The sequence below is a fragment of the Lissotriton helveticus genome, chromosome 9 (assembly GCF_964261635.1).
Source record: "Lissotriton helveticus chromosome 9, aLisHel1.1, whole genome shotgun sequence".
In the NCBI taxonomy this organism is placed as follows: Eukaryota; Metazoa; Chordata; class Amphibia; order Caudata; family Salamandridae; genus Lissotriton; species Lissotriton helveticus.
Genome location: NC_136070.1, coordinates 428,752,008 through 428,771,798, shown reverse-complemented (window position 1 = coordinate 428,771,798; position 19,791 = coordinate 428,752,008). Strand labels below are relative to the sequence as shown.

At 42.7% G+C, this 19,791-nt stretch overlaps 1 protein-coding gene across 1 annotated transcript in view; it reads right to left on the bottom strand.

Annotated features, from left to right (window-relative positions):
- AMN (amnion associated transmembrane protein) overlaps positions 1-19,791 on the bottom strand; it is a 184,736-nt gene that overhangs the window by 41,818 nt on the left and 123,127 nt on the right. Inside the window, exons 7-8 of the mRNA XM_078660223.1 lie at positions 14,488-14,596; positions 6,390-6,472 (exon numbers count right to left, since the gene is read on the bottom strand). Coding sequence (XP_078516349.1) covers positions 6,390-6,472; positions 14,488-14,596 — 192 coding nt within the window. The remainder of the gene's footprint in view (positions 1-6,389; positions 6,473-14,487; positions 14,597-19,791) is intronic.

Sequence of the window (19,791 nt, the reverse complement as noted above, 5' to 3'; positions counted from 1 at the left end):
TCACTGTCGTTTATTCACACATGTATTCAGAAAACCCTAGTTAGTGCTTCCCGGTTATCCTAACCTGCACCTAACTTTCCTCGAACCTGTGACCTCAGGACAATGGATTCTATTCACCACTTGCCCTTTCAATTCCCCGGGGAGTTCCAGACGACATATAACAATTACGAACGCATGGGTTAATACATATATCAATATAACAGTAAAAAAACAGTTTAAAACATTTCATGAATTTTTAAAGCAAACATTTCAAGTGGGTGATCAATCCTCCCGAAGTGCCTACTCTTGTAGCAGCATCGATATACTAGCAGCTTCCGACTTAACTAGCCTAACTAGTCCCTGCCTTACTCTCAACTAGTCCCTAACCATCCTCTGATCTACCAGAAAACTGATAGAGCGCGCGAGGCCACCCGACCAACAGTTTTCGCCGTTTCCGGCTTCAGGGCCCATATACTTTTCAAATCACCATATACATCGATCAGGTGACTTCACGAGCTCTATCAAGTTGGTGTGTGTGTGTTCCCTGCTACCAAATTTCGGTGCACCCGACTTACCATCCACCGATGCGGGTGCCTAATGACCACAATGAATCAGGGGCCTAGCTGTAAAAGGAAAGGCAGCAAAATGCAATTTCAAATGACATTCAATATTGTTTAAATGACCACGGACAACTGGAAGTTTTAAAATGTTTATCTAAAGTTCAATATTTTCTTGCATGAGATACAGTAAAATAAGGCAATCAATAACCAAGATAACGTAAATCACATAGGCAGAAAGAAATAATGACAAAGTAATCATCAAAGTATCAATGAAAATGTAACGAGAAAAGATACTATGCAAAGTCAGTATTAACTAAACAGTGATAGACTAAGTGTGTGTGACTATAGAAGAACTTATAATGAATAACACGCTTCACTTAAGGTGAATGGGCCTTTGAACAACCTAGGCAACGAAGTTCTAGACCATATCAGGAAATGACACACTGCTATGCAAAATATAATTTCTAACAAATGAGAAGGCATAGGAATAACTTTGCAAAATTATAAATGACTTTCAATAGTTGCGGAAAGGCATGGAAAATATCACATATGCAATGTTTAACTTTATTGAAGCAAAAGTTAGAAATTCAGAAGGTGCGAGATTTTCAAGAGGTTCATGGTAATATTTACCTAGAAAAGGTGTGGAAACCAAACCCTGGCCACGGGTCAGTTAAGGACAGGAAACCCTCAAGGAAGGATACCCCTCAATGGACAGCAGGTGCAGAATGGACACCCAGGACAGGACAGGATACCCTCAGAAAAGGAATCAGGACAGGACCCTCAGGACAGGACAGCAAACCCTCAGGACAGGACCCTCTTCAGGACAGGACCAAAATCCACAGTTCGGAAGCAACGCCTGCGCTCCACCCGCTCTGCAGCTATCGATCAAGACCCCGATTGGGTCAGCGAACTCCCAGCTAAGTGCCTTGCCAGCACTTTAAGGTTCAGTAAAACCTTAGTCTATGGTCAAATTCGGACAGAGTGCTCCGCAGCTCTCTGTATCTTCAGTCACCTATTGAGTGCGTTGGGTCAGTGACAGGTCAGCTAAACCAGACAAGTCGGACGGTTCACTGGGTGAACCCAGGGTAGATATACAGTTTGGGACAGTGTACCACCCCCCAAATGTTGCAAAGTGTCAGAATTCCCCAATTTCGATTGGTCCTAAGGTAGGGTTTGGGTAACACACCAATCACAATACACAATTTGAAGCCTTCATTAACATATTTGGGTACCGCCTAGCAGATTTTGGGTTCCCATGAGCTAACAGTAGCGCAAAAATACAATGTAACATATAAGAAGCCACATTCGCTGTTCTCGCAGGGCAGAGGTGACTTTCTCAGGAGCATCTCGCCCATTACTGCCAGCTGGCTATGTTCCATCAGCCAAGGTCCCTCGTGCTGCCGAAAGTCGCACAGGCGCAGAAGGGACCTCCAATATGGCTCTCCTCTCACTCAGACCCCCATTGCCCGCGGTACATGAAAAGTAAGCGAAAACAAATTAATACATAATAATGTCATTATGAAAAACACATCACAGGGTTTGTACTTTTAACTCATCATCAAGAAATAAATTTATGCAATTAAATGTTAGCTACATTTAGACGAAACACAAGAGCAGTGGCACAAGCAGTACCACATGATAAGCACAGCTATGAATTACGCATGCGCATAACTTTCCCTCCACTTCTGCAGACGCGTCAGGACACGTGAGTGTGGCTGACGCATGCGCAGTAACTAAATTACAAGCGACGGCCATTTTTAAAAGGACATGGATTAATTTCATTAGAAATACACATAGGCAAGCGTCTTAAACTTTACTCAAACTTAATATAAACGTTAGTAAAACATACACGGGTTACCTTATTACACATAAATGAGGTTCTTGATTTCGGCAAGCCGCAAAATATGCGAAGCTTTGCTTCATCAGATCAACTGTCTAAGGTTTCAGAACTGGTTTTAGTTTGTTCTCCTCAAAATGGTTTTTTTTGGTTGCTCCTCCGAAATAGACTTTGTGCACAGTGATGGCTAACACAGCAGATAGCAATGATGATGTCTCCAAGCAGGAGTATCCAAAACAAGGGCACAATGAAGAGTGAGATCTATACACCTGGCTGTCTTCAGTCTTCCTGCAGCAATAATCAATGACAGACACATGGGAAGTCCTTGCCTAGAAACGTCCTCACCATAAATAACCAAAACTGGAGTTCCAAACCTCTTCCCTACCATCTGCCAAATGGCAGTTCCCAGGAAGAACTAATCAGCAGCTTTTGGCTATCAAGGCCCGCAATGGATTTCCAAGTGTAGCCCTGTCTCTATCCTCCCTCACTTCAGTGTCTGAGTCTCCACCCTACAGCCAGAAAAATGCACTCAGAACTCTTCCACTGTCTGGGCAAGCTATATCCAGCCTCTATCTTAAGCAGGGCTGAAACAGGGGCCAACCAAAATGGATCTCACTCAGCCCACTACTCAGATTGTCAACACACACAGAGACATACTTCCGTACAAGAGCTGCATATGCACCTCATTTATGCACACACTCGACATGCATAGGAAATGTCAGCACCAGGCTCTGGGGTTCACATAACATTGAAACCTTACATAAGAAGGGTCAGTAGTCCACACTCTCTTTGCCACACACAAAACTGACTGGTTACACTAATGATACAAAAAAACGAGGTACACTTCTCCTTTTAATGACTTACCCAGGGCACGTATAGTAGTCAACGACCTGCTAGGAGGGTACTCTTCATGCACCCCTTCAAGCCCCAAAAGAGGTTCTGGACCACGCATTACCAAGCGACAGGCTCAGACTCTGTGCGCATGCTAGATTAGTATGGGGCCAGGGCCAAACAGAAAGTTAGGATATCAGTTTCACATGCAGTCAGGTACTCAAGGCATAGGTATATACCACTTTACATGCAGGGAACATTTCTATCCCATCAGCCTGCAAGCATGCTATATTTAAATTTCACTGTTCATAATTCACAGATAACATTGAAGAATTGAAGGAGAGACAAGGCATATTAAAAGGAGAATGCTTTGTGGTCAAGGGATTCCTCCAATCCCACTCATTATGAACCAGCTCTCATGTCTATCCATACTGAGACAACCACCTTGCTTTCAGAACATTTTTATGTTCAGTGATCAACTCCTATAAGGGCTTTACAGTGGTTGTGTTACATTAACATATTTATTTACTCCTTTCAATGAAGTTGATGCTATCACTTCATTTAAGGGCGTGCTTCAAACTACATGAGCTGGGCACCCTGGAGAAGTGTGGCTCAGTGGTTAGAGGCGGCAGACCCGGAAGCTGAGATCAGCCGTGGACCAGGGTTCGATTCCCCGCCTCGGCGGGTCTCGGGCTCAAAATTTCCACGGACTCGACAATTCTCGCTCCGGTGCCTACTCGACTCACGGGGTCACACTCTGCGACTCTGGGCAATAGCTTGCTTAATCTCCACTACGGCCCCTCGCGGCGGGATGCCTGGCTTTCACCTTGTGAATACCCTGCCGGGGTATCTCACAGGGGAATACTAGGACGGGTTCCCTAAGCAAGCGCCTTGAGACCCCTGGGTGATTCGTGCGCTATATAAATCGAAATACATTTACATTTACATTTACCCTGTCCTAAATGGCAAATATTCAGCCCTTCCACTAAGCCAGCCTCAGAGTTCTCGTATCGGCATCTCATGCATAAGAAAGGAGTCACCCCACACTATACAGGTTTTAAAGTGTATTTCTATTAAGGACATGTAGCGCCACATCTCTACCGACTACTACTTCAGAGTCTGTTCATTTTAATTGGGGAATGAAGAGAAAGAGGGCTAAGGAAGACTTTTCTGTGACTGATAAGGAGGGTCCTAGACTCAGCATGCCACCATTTCTATTTTCCATTGTCTTTTTTTTTGTATGTTATGCTAGGATTTCAAATATATTATGGATGTACAGAGTTGTGTTAGACAGAGTAACTAATTCTGAATAGAAGGGTTTACATTTTTTCTGTAATTTACTCTGTATGAGCTCCTAACAAATATGTAGCATCATTTTAAATCTATTATTTTTCCAGTACATTTAATTAATTTCTCACTCATTTAATTTCTTCAACTGATTGTTTTTGCTTGTGCATTTAACTTTTTTATTTTATAGACCCACCTTTTCAGTTTTAATATACTATGAACATAGAGGGCACATTGTAAGAAAAATGAATGCAGGAAGTGGAGTTGAAGGAATGAAGGCGTAACAAGTTAATGTTTTCATTAATCACGAAAGGATGGTCAGAGGAAATACGATTGCATATCCTCCGAAATACAACATGCTAACAGAAAAAGTTGCAATGATAAAGTTTGATACACCTTATTCAGGTATAAATCCGAACCGTTGGTAATGGCTGTAAGGCTCCATTTAGGCTAACACTGGAACAGTGACAAACCTGGATATGCCATGCATACTGAACGAGAAAGCCTCACCCACATCTTGTGGCATGCTTTATCCTCGGCAACCTCATCCCATTCTGGTAAGATGATAGTAACAGAATGGACTCAACTCCAATTAGAAGGAGTTCCTTCAGGGTCGGATTGGGATTGAAAATCAGCCCGGGCACACAAAAATAAAATCGGCCCCATGTGCAGAATGCCTTTCCTCAAATCACTGCTTCAGCGTAATTACATTAAAAAGAAGGAGGGGGGGCCTTAAAAAATGTACGCATTAGTTTACACTAGTGAAACACACCTGAAAACAAGTGAGGCCACTTCTACTGAGGCCCCCTGCCCCGCTCAGTATGTGCATACATTAAGGGGCCGGCCAGCGAGACAAAGGGAGTGATACCTCTGCCTATTGCTAAACCGGGGGTGTGGGACCGGCGGTGTTGGGGACGGGGGAGAGGGGGTATTAATGAGCGCCCAACTGCCTGCAGAAAGGCCACTCAGCCACCCACTAGGCCGCTGGCTGTATGCTGAAAATAGAGACACTGCCCAAATCGGCCCCAGCCTGCTCAGAAAAGCAGCCCACAGCAGGAACTCAGACACCGGCCCCTCGGGCATTGCCCGATTGCCCGCGTTACCAATCCGAGGCTGAGTTCCTTATACGAAGTGTAACGAAGAGATCCAGATGATTAAAAAATATCTTGAGGTAAACCTGAGGGTCCACGTGTGCCCTGCCAAATCTTACCTGGCACTACCAGAGTATATCATTTTCAGACACAGGTAGGGGAATAAAGAAAGGAAAGAAAAGAGATCAAAGTGCCACCAAGCAAACACACAGATACACTACAGGAGATCTCCCCCCATAAAGAGCCAACCCTTGGAACAAGCAAATCCTAGCCACCACACCAAACATAACCCTCAACCTAGTTGGGAAAGTCCTCACTGATGCACAAAATAGTGTGCTAAACAAAGGGCTAGGTTTTGTACCCACACCTAAGGAGAATCTATTAAGATTGAAAACAGAAATATATGAATTTCTACGGAAAAATAGTCTGAGAGTCCTTTTTTATCAGAGGAAATTACCCATAACATTGAGACAGAAGTCTACGTTCAACTCCCTCCATTTGAAATGTGACCTGAGGTACTCACCTACGAGCAGGCTGTCAACTGTGAGGTATACTTTAAATAGCCAAGTGAAATGTGTGCCATAAACATTTTGGGACTTTTGTTCCATGGTTATGCACAAACAAATATCATTAGTGAAAATCAGACATTTTGGGACCACCATTATAAATTTTGATTTGTTTGAAGAATCTGCACCAAGTTAGGCACACTAAATGATTTCCCACCGATCGCCTGTTCCTGCAACTTTGATGTATTGTTATTAAGGGTACAAAATGTGATAGATAGCTATAAATAGCATACAATACCAGATTAAGAAAGCCATGAAGCAGCCTGTTCCGATATGCCTCAATGTCGAAATTTGGTGAGTAATCTACTGATATTGTGGCCCCTAGTGGAAAGAGGAGAAGGAAAATAATTAGTTCCACACATAAAAATAAAAGCACAGTACTTTTTTAATGTGCAAACATGTGCATGCATGCTTTAAAACAAGCAGTAAACAGGGATCCACACTAAGAGGAAAGAAGGTCTAAGTATTTCTATACTGCTACGATTCCCTGAAGGACTGAATTGAAGTATCTTGAGTCACAGGAGACTACTGCACGTCCCAAACATTTTATATGAAAGCCAGTCTTCTACCTCTTTCTATTTGACAGACATGGATGAACATTAGTGGTCTGTAATACCGAAGATATAAATTTAAGCAATTTGCAAGAAACAATGAATCGCCAGTCAGAATCAATGTTCAGGGTAGACTGGGAACTAGGTGCAATTTCTGGCCAATCGTGATGAGGGGGTTGAGGTACAAGGAGGTGGAGGTGGAGGGTCTAGGAGTCATGTAAGGGTAAAAGGTCACTCCAGTCAAAGAGTTATCTTGAGACCATGCTACTTTCTTGGTTCTGAAAATCCTTCAGTGGGACAGGACAGGCTCCTAAAGTCAGTAACAGTTCCTCAAAGACAGATACAATCATTATTGAGCTCCGGCTGATGCCTTAATTTTAGTGCCAAATGAACAAAGCGGCACAAAGTCAGTCTTTGTAGCCAGTGATGAAGTTTCACCTCTGGGCAGGGTAGCCACCTGACTGGTTTTCTACCGGCTCTGCAAGCAGCAGGAGCTTAATTTGGCTGGTGTGAGATATCTCCCCAATTTAAATCAAGTTGAATTATTGGAGGAACATATCCTTATGTTCAAGTTTTGTGGAAACATTGACCCACACAGATGACACATAATCCTGCACATTATCATTGATTTAATGCAAGATTTTTTTCAGGATTTGTACACCCGCGGGTGGACAGACCAATCTAGCCTCGTAGACTTTGCTATTGTATATGAGGAGGAGACTCGTCCAGACTAAGATAAGGACAGATTGGAAAGTATGATTTCCCCATATTGTTTCACCAAAGGATAAGGTGTTGATTGTGTGGTCCTGATGAAGGTGGCTTGATAGGACCTGTTTCCACCGAAACGTGCGTTGACTGTATGTTCGGGAAACTTCAGTTCACAACAACAAAAGAAATTGGAGAACTTTTCCCAATTGTAATTCAAGGTGTATATGACATAAGGCTGGGGGATGAATGAGTGGTTGAAGTTAGAATGTGTTTGTTTGGTGATTGAAGTAGTGAGTGAATTGAGTTATGGGGGAATGTACAAACATCTATAAAACTGTATGTGCAAATGTAGTGACCATTTTCAAATGTGCGTTCTGCAAATAATAATGCACTACCACACAGAGCTTTATTACATTATTAAATCGTCTACTTCATGTCCACTAAAGCTAGGTGGGTCGCAAATGTTTTGCATATTAAACAGTGGGTCGTGGTTCTAAACAGTCTGATAAGCACTGATCTAGATCTTCAGAGGAGGAGGGTGTCTAACTGCCTTTCATGTCCCTGCAGCAGTAAAGAAAAAGACATCCAAATGACCCTTAGAGAGCAGTTCCATTCTTCTTTTACCAGTTGTTAGGAATAATCTTCTTCCTTCAGGTGTTCTTTCAGGTCCAGGAATATTCTGAGGAGGTGTCGGTGAGATGCTACTGTTACTCAGTTTACTAGCCACTCATTGCAGAACTCCCTCTAGTCCATGCTGGCAAGTTTCCCACTATAACACAGTTCCCTTTTTCAGTATTTTCTCACCCTAATTTAAACCTTCCCAATGTCCCTAATTCAAAAATGGCTCAAGCATTATTTCTCTTGCAGGAGCCTGATTTCCCCTATTAGTCCCACCTCAATAAAAATGGCGGGAGACCCTTTCCCTGTACTTAGAACGCTTTCTCTCTTTGTGAGAGCAAAGACGAATGTCAGGGAGATTCCTGGGGCTGAACAGATTTCTATTACTTGGATCTCATTTGGGATTTCCAATTGAACAAGAAGACTTTTATTTGTGGTACCATCTGTTCCAGTACCATCCAGGAGACTCATACCTATTAAGTTGCCAAGTGCTGACCCTACAACATTCTTCCTGCCCTTAGATGTGGCTGATTTTCCCTCTGCACTGAAAGGAAGACAGTCAAACTGTTTTTAATTCCAGATTCTCTAAGGTAGCACAAAGTATACTTTTAACGTTACTTTCACCACTGAATTAGAATCTGATGAAATGTAAAAAAATAACTTTTAAGCAGGTTTCTATATTTTTCCACATACAGTTATAAAAATTAACTTTTGTTTACCTTCAGCCTGTGCTTGTAAAATGTAACTTGGCCTTTACAGTGACAGATGTTTGGCCACTTTTCGGGCATATTGTTCTTTAATGTTTGGTAGGGGGGATGGCCGAGCCGGCCAAGATGGCGGCAGCACTTCCCTAGCGCTCCCCTCGGCAGCCCGCAATATTGACATTAAAATATGCCCAAACCGGACAACAATTCGCCACAAATGCCACCACAGCCACATCACATGTGAGGAGCACCCGATGAACCCGAGAGGACAACAGAGCCGATACCCCTGAAGACGACGGGGCCCCGGCGGGATCGCGGCCACGATCATAAAATGGCGTTGCACGGCGGACAATGAGCGCTCCCGCGGCTGAATGAAGTCCTGGAGACGGGCCGGGGGATTGCCGACTTCTAGACTGTGCGGCAATTATCCTTCACGATCGGGCAGCCCCCAAGCGGGGAAACACATCAGAACAGCACAGGTGAGAGCGCTGCGGCGGTTGACCGCGGGCCCCTACACATGGCAAATCCCATGCAAGAGGGGGTTCCCACCTGAAAAGATCCCTAATACAGACCTAAAGATCATTACGTCAAATGTCAGGGGCATGCACACAGCAAACAAATGAAACACGATTTACGCCTACATTAAACAACAACAAGCATAAATTGCTCTCCTACAGGAGACTCACCTGACGGCGACAGAGGTGGATCGCCCACGTAAGAAATGGCGAGGTATTATCTGTGCCACAACATACTCCGCGTTCGCCAGGGGAGCCCTGATTTGGGTTAGACCGGGGGTTCCCTTCAGAGAACAATCCTGAATGCTAAACAAAGAAGGCAGATACTCCCTGCTAGCGGGACTCCTCGAGGGTAAGGAAATACTGGTCGGAAGTATTTATGCCCCAAAGGATCAGGATCAATATTGGGCCCGCCTTACTGGAGTGTTAGCGCAATATACAGTGCTGCCTTGGCTGTTGGGAGGGGATTATAACTGCACACTAGACATCAGCTTAGATAGGTCTCACCCCCCTTCGACACAGTCCCCGCACTGAAACAGACAGAGCAATTTAAAAACTGGGTTACCCACTGGACATTAGTAGACGCCTGGCAAGAGAAGAACCCAAACATAAAAGTGTATCCTTTTACTCCGCCCCACACAACCTCAGGGTGAGACTAGACAGATTTCTTTGCTCCACAGCGCTGCTCCCCCAAAAACAGCATGCAGACTATCTAGGCTGAGTACTCTCTGATCACGACGCACATTCAGTGATCCTCAGATGGAGGCCGCCCCGCCCCGCTGTGCCCACCTGGAAATTGCCCCAGGAGTGCCTCACTGTTCAGGTGTTCTGCCACACTCACGGCGACCACATACAGGAATACTTCACACTAAACACTGGCACAGCCTCATCCAGATCAATAGAATGTGACGCATTTAAGGTCGAGGCTAGAAGCCACTGCATTCAACACATAGTGGGAGTGCGAAAAACACTAGAGCAATCACTACAAACAGCGGAATCAAATTTGGTGGACTTAACAAAAAGCATGGATAAAGGGGAAGCTACCCCGGAGCAAGTGGCGACAGCAAAAACAATGTATGCGGAAACTATGAGTGACCTACGTAAATACAATTTTAGGACATATGCGGCCAGGGTACATCGGGAGGGAAATAGGGTGGGAACACTCCTAGCCTGGCTAGCAAAACAAGACACAAACATACAACAGATAACAGAATTGATAGATGCGACGGGGGCCCCTAAACAGTCACAAGTAGATATACAGCGCATTTTCCACGACTATTATACAGGAATCTATCAGGCTCCGCCACAGTCATCACGACTGGCATTGCCCCCAATTCTTCCTCTCACTGCCTCTACCAAGCATCCCGTAGGCAGATGGGAAGGCTTTAGAGACAAAGATAAAATCCCCGGACGTGACCCATGCAATTAGGGCACTGGCGTGGCGCAAGGCCCCGGGAATGGACGGCTTTCCCCTAGAATATTATACCATCTTCCCAGGTCACCTGACCCCACGGCTCGTATCCATGTATGAAGATGCATTACAGAGAGTTGAACTTCCTGGTTCACTCAGGGACTCTACCCAGGTAACATTCCTCAAACCACATAGGGATCCCACTCTCCCGTCCTCATACAGGCCTATAGCCCTACTCAACGCGGACTGTAAAATTTGAGGGAAAATTTTAGTGGACCGGTACATTCAAGTCCTCCCACAATTGATCCATCCAAACCAAAACATTTTTTCCCCAGACGTAGCGTCTCACAGACTATACGTAGACTCTTCTATATACAAGACAGAGCGAAAGATCACTTCCCACGTGCCGCATGCCTAATTCTAGACCTTGAAAAGGCCTTCGATACACTACTATGGCCATACCTATTCGCAGTCCTCCGTAAGGTACGAGTCGGCCCACCCTGCTGGCATACATGCAGCTCCTCTACAGGGACCTCACGACTAGGGTGAGAGTTGGGAGGTACCTCTCAGCTCCATTCCCAGTAGATCGGGGGACGAGGCAGGGATGCCCCTTGTCTCCCCTCCTTTTTGCCCTGGCAGTGGAACCCCTGGCCATTCGTTTGCATCGGGGGGGGGGTGAGACGTGGGGCATTCCAATCGCGGACACAGTGCATAATGTATCACTCTACGACGATGATCTCCTGATCTATGTGTGGGATATCACAAGCGACCATACGCCGATATGGACTATACTGCAGGACTTTGCAGAGGTCATCGGACTCAAAGTTAATTTGGAAAAATCGACAATCTTTCTGCTAAGCCCCCACCTAGCCCCGTCTGAGTTAGCGGTTGGGCCCCAGATACTTGGTTGGAATGCTGCAGCACCCCGATACCTGGGAGTGAGGCTGTATCACTCGCTCGAGAGTCTCTATGAAGGAAATCATCGCAAGACATTGAATGGACTACGTACGGCAGTCGCCTTCTGGAAACCTCTGCCTCTGGCCCCAATAGGAAGGGTAGCTTTAGCGAAGATGATTATGGTACCCAGGCTACTCTACTCTTTTACTAATCTCCCAGTGATACCACCTCGCTTCTTTTTTCAAGAACTAGACACACTACTCACAACTTTAATATGGGGGGGTGGTAGACACAGGGTAGCTCTACAAACTCTGTATTTGCCCACGACACAGGGGGGTCTGGGAGCCCCCTCCTTTGAAGCTTACTTCCTAGCAGCCCAACTAAAGTGGCTGTCACATTGGACGGCAGAGCGCCACATTGAGGAGACATTCTCCAGCGATGGCCGGATACCTCTCCCGGCCCTCCGGAGATTACTGATGCCGGGCACCAAACTCACGTGTACTCATCCCCTGCAGGTCGTGTTAGCCCGTAAATGCATGATGCGCATATACCGTATGTCAAGGGGTCAGCCCCTCTACTCCCCAATTCTCCCATTAGTGAGATTCCCTCAGCGGGAGAAATATTACACCTCCAGCGCCCTCCGGATATGGACTGAGCATGAGGTGACAGAGGTCAAGTCCCTGTTTGAGGATGGACAGCTAAAAACCTATGCCCAAATGAGGGAAAGCTACGATCTCCCCCCGGGAAGTTCCTGGTCCATAGACGGTTAATAGATAGCGCCCAACAATGCTGGGATCTCACTGGGGGAGAACCACCGATGCACCTGGTGCTGCACACAATTCTGCGTATGGGCACGGGGAGGCACTTAGTCACTTGGCATTACAAAGCGATACAGGAACTGCTCACAACCCTTCTACAAGCCCTGCGCCAGAAATGGGAGGATGAAATAGGACGGGCGCTCCACTTCTAAGAATGGGAAAGGCACTAGAGTACCCAAAAAAGGTTTCTAGAAATGCACATTTCAAAAACATCCAATTCAACATTTTACATCGCGCATACTTAACACCTCACCGGCTCCACCGATTTTACCCGGATACGCATTTCGCATGCCTCAGATGCCAAACACCTGAGGCGACTTTTAAACACAAGTTTTGGGCCTGTCCCACACTCCTACAGTATCGGAATAGGGTACATCAGACCCTAAGGGCGACAGTCAACCTCATGCATATTTCCATGTGGGAGGTGAGCGCCCTGGGCAGAAGACAGAAAAGGTGCAATGCAGTTTCGCTTTCCAAGCTATTCTCTTAGCTAAACACAGAATAGCCATGCATTGGAGGGCCCCGGCAGGACTCCCAGAAGCAGCCTGGATAGGTGCCGTTAAAAAATTGGGGGCAGCAGAGGAAGATGCATTAAGAGATGAGGAGGTGAAAGGGATTCGTAAGCATCCCATTTTCATGGAATGGGCTCAGCTCCTGTTCCAATTTGTTCAAGAAACAACACTAGAGGACTCACCCCCGGCCTCACAATCCCAATCCCAAACTCCACACTTGTCCCCCACAGCGCCAGCGAACACCAGCACGTAACAGGCATACGATATGAAGGGCCGAATGTGTGCTAAGGCCCCATTGGAATACCACCCCATTCCATGATAGGAGACACAACCTCCCCAGAGCCCCCCCGCTCGCCACTGACACCACGGCTCTGTTACGAGCAAACCAGAATCAGCCACAAACTAAGCAAATACCACAATACAATCTGCAAGCTCCATGACCCCCCCCCTTCCCCTCCACTTCCCTCCTTCGTAAACGGTTATTTGTTTCCCCCCCCCCCCCGACGCCTAACTAGGCGGCTTCTCCGAGTTGGAAACACATTAATGGACAATACCAAAGAGGGTGCACGGGGTTAGAGCTGGGGACTGAATATCAACCTACATCCCGGGGAAATCTACATAGGCAGACACCAGACAATCTACCACTATCCACAATAGTTTAGCTGAAATGTACTCTACGTTTCATTTTACTGTTTCTTATATCTGATGTAACATTTATGAGGGGATGGTTGTTTCGGGACACAATGATATCATTCAACGGTCTGCATGCACCTGTCTTCATGTTTGAATAAAAATATGTAACTCTGTACCATGAAAAGTGAACCTCCCAATAAAGAAATTTAAACAAAAATTGTTCTTTAATATTTGGTACTAGACACTTTTATTCATTAAGCACCCACTTGTGTGTGCTTTCATGGTCAAGGGAAAGCGACTTATTAAATGTAGAAAACTTGTGTTTCTGCATTGCAAAATACTATATCTTCCCATGTGCATTGTACTGATTTCAAACTATAGCCGAGCAATAAATCAATGGTGTTCCATGGAGCGACACACTTCTGTCATATATGTGGGTAGTATAAATATACACTGCAACCCACATTAAGTTGTTTACCTTCCATGCCACTTGTGCATTTCTTTCACCAACTCATGTGGGCTACTGGAAAGTTAAATAGCCCAATTATGTATAACCAATTTCACACTACTTGTTCAGGGGAACAGCGTACAAGCTGTGGGACTAAACAGCAGTCTAATAACACAAAGAATCGTAATAACTGCAAAACAAATGGAAAAATAGTAGGACCGCTACAAATATGATGTTATTCCTTATAAGTGCTAATATGCAGGTTTTTTGTTTCTCTAAAGGCCACGTAACTTGCTTATGGAACAATATACCTATACATTTGACCTATACACCAGTTGACAACTGCTAACCTTGTTATTATTTGAATGACCTGACAGGCAACATGCCTTTTTTTGGTCCATTTGCCCATTTCAAATGTTATATCACAGGAAACCAAGAAGCGTGTAGGCAAATGTGCACTACACCAAGTAAATACACATATACATATCAATAATGTTTAAGAAATTAAAAGTGTGATTTACCGCATATTTCACAGCAGTGTCCAATTGCTTTTAGGGGGTCCTTGCACACTACTCCCGGGCACTGATTCTCAGTACGTTGCTTCACGGCGGAGCAAATATTTAGAAGTTCCTATAAATAGAAAAATGTATCTGAGCAATTACTGTGAATGTATACCATGAAGACCAACTTAAAGGTACGCAGGCCTTACCTGGCAGACAGACAGGCTTAGCTAAACAGGAGTTCTCTGCTTCCCCCCACCCCACGACTTATTTACTGCCAAAGATAAGTCTTGTGGCATTTTTAGTTATTATTTAGATGTTGGGGTGTAGGTAGTGTTTCAATGGCAATAGAGAGTGATGCAAAGCAGTGGTTTTTAAAAAAAGGAGCCAAAGTAAGTTGCAAGAATATCACCTTTGCTTTGAATATAGCACTTTAGAATAGTTCTGTGTCATTCAGCACTGTAAATAACAGGTGCTACTAAACCCAGTTTAAAGGCATTTATGGTACAGATTGCAGGGATGAACACCCTCACGTATTGTTGCCAAACTATTGACAACTATGAAATTGTGACGATAAGTATATATAGATTTACTATTCTTAACCTCACATCCACATACCATGATAATATATACATATGCTACCATTACCTCTCACTAAGAGCCAGTAGCATAAACATCAGATCTACATCGGGTTATTTACCGCTATGAAGTATGGACAGTGGGTAAATAAAAATTGTTACACATTGTTACCCATCTATAGTTCTATGCATTGCCAAGGTATATATATGTATTTAACAGCACAATTTCACTATCAAGCATATTAAATATTGCAGACGTGTAGAGACAGCCAAAAGCTGGCATTTGTACATCAACCGGTTTCAACGCGGTTTAATGTCTGTTACCAACCAGAAAATGTTAATATCAGAACAGTAGTGTTTTTGCACTTGTGTTTCATATTATTTTGTCTGACTGTGCCATCCTTGGATCCCAAGTTAAGTCCCCAAATCAGAAATTATTAGTTATACATGAATGGGTATTTATGGGGAAATCATTTCTTTGGACTCGATTGATCTAGTGGGCTAATTTTCTATGACCTTCCCAAAGTCAGCTATGGCCTAGTACAAGTCCTTCAATATTCAACTACTCCTTAATTCGGACATTGGTCTTTTTTGCTCCATTTTCTATTGACCAGTATCCCCAAAGCCTTCATCATCAGCAGCTCTTCATTTATTTCTACACTTGTGTCTATCTTTCCTTTCCTTAAGAGGCTTTGTCTTCCATAGACTATCTAACCCTCTTTACTATTCAAAAGGGCAACCTGTGCTACTTTACTATTGCAAACAAGACTGAGCAAATGTTCTTACCTTCCTTCATCTGTAAGTGGCCTAGCCCCTGCAAGGCTGCTAGGACTCTAGCATGCACTACTATGAGAGCGGTATTCCTCTTGAAACATTTTAATTCATGTATTCACTGTGTTATATCATTTCAATATTTCAACATTTGTTTTACAGTACAATTCATCATTTCATAGTACAGTAGAAGAGATTTTCATTTCACATAATACATTGCATTTATATTTGAATCAACCCAATGCATTTCGGGACTATTTTGTCCCTTCGTCAGGGGTTCTGTCAAAGAAAAAGCAAAAAGGAAACTTATTACATACGATGCTTTGCAATTTTCATCAGTTTAATTTTTTCATATCATGTTGCTAAAACTTCTTGAGACTTAATCTATGATGCATAAGTCTATTATGAATAACTGATACATTTAAGTTCTTTAGAGAACATGTAACTACAATTATTGTATTATGTTTTAAATTAGACTCTATTGATGACTCATGATGAGGGATATTTTTGTAACCTTGTCTTACCTCATATTATGAGGCTGAGATTCGAGAATGGCGCTGATGGCCGATTTTAAAGGGACCTTGGTTCAATCTAAATAAAGACTTTTGGCGTTTGAACGTTAACATCTGAAGAACTAGTAACCTTGTTTAATGAATGAAAGAAGAAAGAATTTTACCTACTTCGAAACTTTTGCGAACTGCAATGCCTGTAAATTGAAATTAAAAGAGCTTCTGTTCAAATGTCAAGTTATAATTTGGACATTTATATCGAACATTATTCAATGCTAGACATCCCTCACCTGCGAGAAAAGTGGAGTTATATTTCCTCGCTTATGATAATAACTGCCGAACTGTAAAAAATAAATAGCTTAACGTGAATTATTTCAAATACCGAGCCAAAATCTAAATACCGTAATAAGGTATCAATAAATCCTCACCTGTGAGTAGAATGAGAATATATATCCTCGCTTTTTGATAGTGGCTGCCAATAAACTGTGGGAGATTAAACAATGTTGCGAGGTAAGTCTTTACCGCATTTCATAAATGCCGGATGAAAATTATGTCCATGAAATAAAAGTTAAAAGCTTACCATCTGTCAACTGTCGACTTAAACGGCGGCTGATTCTGTGGAGAATCAAATATTCAGGGGTTAAGTCTAAGCGTTGTCGTCTCGTTTCAAAAAATGCCGAACAATATTTTGGGGGATGTTAGCATCGTATGAGCTTACCGGCAGTCGACTATTTGCTTGAGTGGCGGTGGAGTCTGTGTTTGGGCGCGTAAACAAAGTCTCACTACGCGATCAACAGGATGCGGAATTCGACTTCACAAGCCTTAATATAAAACACTAAGAAAGGACTTGCGTTTTCCAAAGCGTGTAGAGCTAGTCGTCATCGAAAAAGGACTACGGGTTTTAGAACGTGTTGAATTGCTTTCGAGTGTTCTAACTTTATTGTTCACACGCATTAATACCTAGCGATTATACTTTCTGAGCTCGGAGTTAGCTTGTTGTTTTTAAACATAGGGTGACTAATTTTTCGTATTATTTAAAGGATTTAGTGGGCACTTTAAATTATCTACATGTGCTTAAACTGATGCATTAAGTTATTAATTTCATTAATGTTCTACATAAACGTAAAAAATACCATCAACTGATTATACACAATATTATGAAATCTGGTCGCATAAGTGAATTACATTTGATTACATCGTCTGTTCATATTCATATTCAGGGTGACAATATAGAAAATAAATATCTGAATTAATAAATGTCGCTATTCTCAAGTGTATCTCCTTTGTGTTTTATGCTCATATGTGTGCTGTGGAAATTATCCTATTGTTGATTATCATGAATCATGCTTTTGAGTCTAATCGAAACTTCTAGAGTTTAGTGTCTTTAGTTACTATATTCTTCGTGGAGAGGCTCTTGTGTGCCTCTGGCTATGCTATATATTTGGCTTTACAGGAAGCATATCATTTCCATTTTGTCGTTGAGACCGTAGGGCATTAGCGTTTGTAACTTTTTCATCCAAAAGGCTTCCCTTTGGAGGAGGATCTTTGAGTTGTCCATTCCTAGTCTTTGTGGTATCTGTTCTATGATTTGGAATTTGAGTTGCGCAATTGAGTGGCGAAATTCTACCCAATGTAATGCCAATGGTGAGGTAGTATTTTTATTTTGAATCCTGCTTTTGTGCTTAGAGAGTCTTATTTTCATTTTCCTGTCGGTCTTCCCTACGTATAGCAGTCCACATGGGCATTTAATCATGTATACTTTATGCTCCGAATTACAATCCGTTGTGTGTTTTAGCTGAATTCTCTATCCTGTGCGTGGATGTAATAAAACATTTCCTGTTATTGCGTTATTACAATTTTTACAGTTCCAGCATTTAGTTCTTCCTTTGTGGATGTCTTGGTTCGAAATATTTGATTGTCTAGTGTGTTTGGTTAACAGTTCTTTCAAATTTTGTGCCCGTTTATAGGCAAATAAAGGTTTCTCCTTGAAGAGTGTTCCGAAATCATTTTCGGTTTCTAAAATTCCCCATCTCTTAATGATTATCTTCTTTATATCTCTTGATGAAGATGAAAATGTAGACACAAAAACCATTCTCGTGTTTGGTTTTCTTGCTTTCTTTTCTAGTAGCTGTGATCTTGGCATTGCGTTGACTTTTGCTATTTGTGTCTCCAGTTGCTGTGGAGGATAACCTCGTACTATATATCTTTGTTTCTGTTCTTCCAGTGCCTTATCACATGCCCTTTGTTCGGATGAAATCCGTTTTATTCTCACGAATTGAGATAAAGGTAAATTGTCAATGAGGTTTGCAGGGTGAAAACTTTCATGCAGCAATGCTGTGTTTCTGTCAGTGGGTTTCTTGAATAAGCTTGTGCAAATTTGATTTCCCTTGAGTTCAACCATGACATCTAAGAATGGTAAAGCAATTTTATTGATTTGAAGAGTGAATTGGATCCTGGGTCAGCCAAATTAAGACTCTGTATGTTGTTAATCAGGGCTGCTTGTGTGTTCTTCCAAATAATGAATATATCATCGATATATCGTTTGTAATATATCAGACCATCTTGCCATGTTTGATCACTCATTATGTAGTCTTTTTCAAATGTAGCCATAAATGTATTGGCGTATACACATGCTCCCGGAAAGCCCATAGCTGTACCATTTAGTTGAGTATAAAATTGACCTTGCCATGAAAAATAGCTATTTTCTAAGCAAAATTCCAAGAGTTGCATAATCATGTATTTCAATGTTTCTGGTTTATCTTCTTGCAGTAAAGCCCATTCTATTGCTTCAAGGCCAGAAGCATGTGGAATTGATGTATACAATGCTACTACGTCGATAGAGCATAAAATCCAGTTCTCCATAGACTCTGTATCTATTGTCATAATGCTTCTCAAAAAGTCTGATATATCCTCTAGATAACTAGGCCATCTTTGAATGAAAGGCTGCATGTGACTGTCGATAAATCTTCCTAAGTTTTCAAAGATTGACTCGCATTCAGATACTATTGGTCTTAAAGGGGGGTCATTCAAATTTTTGTGAACTTTAGGAAGAAAATAGATTTTAGGTCTTCTTGGATATGTTTGCCATAGATAACGTTTGGTATTATTGTTTATCCAGCCCAATTTTTCAGCTTTGTCTAAAATCATACTGAGTGTGTTGGCAATATCCGTGGTTGGGTCTTTGTCTAATTTGGCATATGTCGTTTGGTCCATTACATGTTCTGTGCCTTTGTTAATGTAAAATTCAGTGTCCATTATTACTAATCCTCCTCCTTTGTCTGCCCTTTGAATAGTGATAGCTTCATTTTTTGCTAGTGACTGTAAAGCACTGTATTCTGCTCGTGTTAAGTTCTTAAGGTTTCTCTTATAGCGTATTTCACTTAAATCCGCTTTGACCAATGTTTCAAAAGTATCCAAACTTTAGTAAGATATTGGAGCAGGAAAAGTACTTTTTGGTATAAATTTCG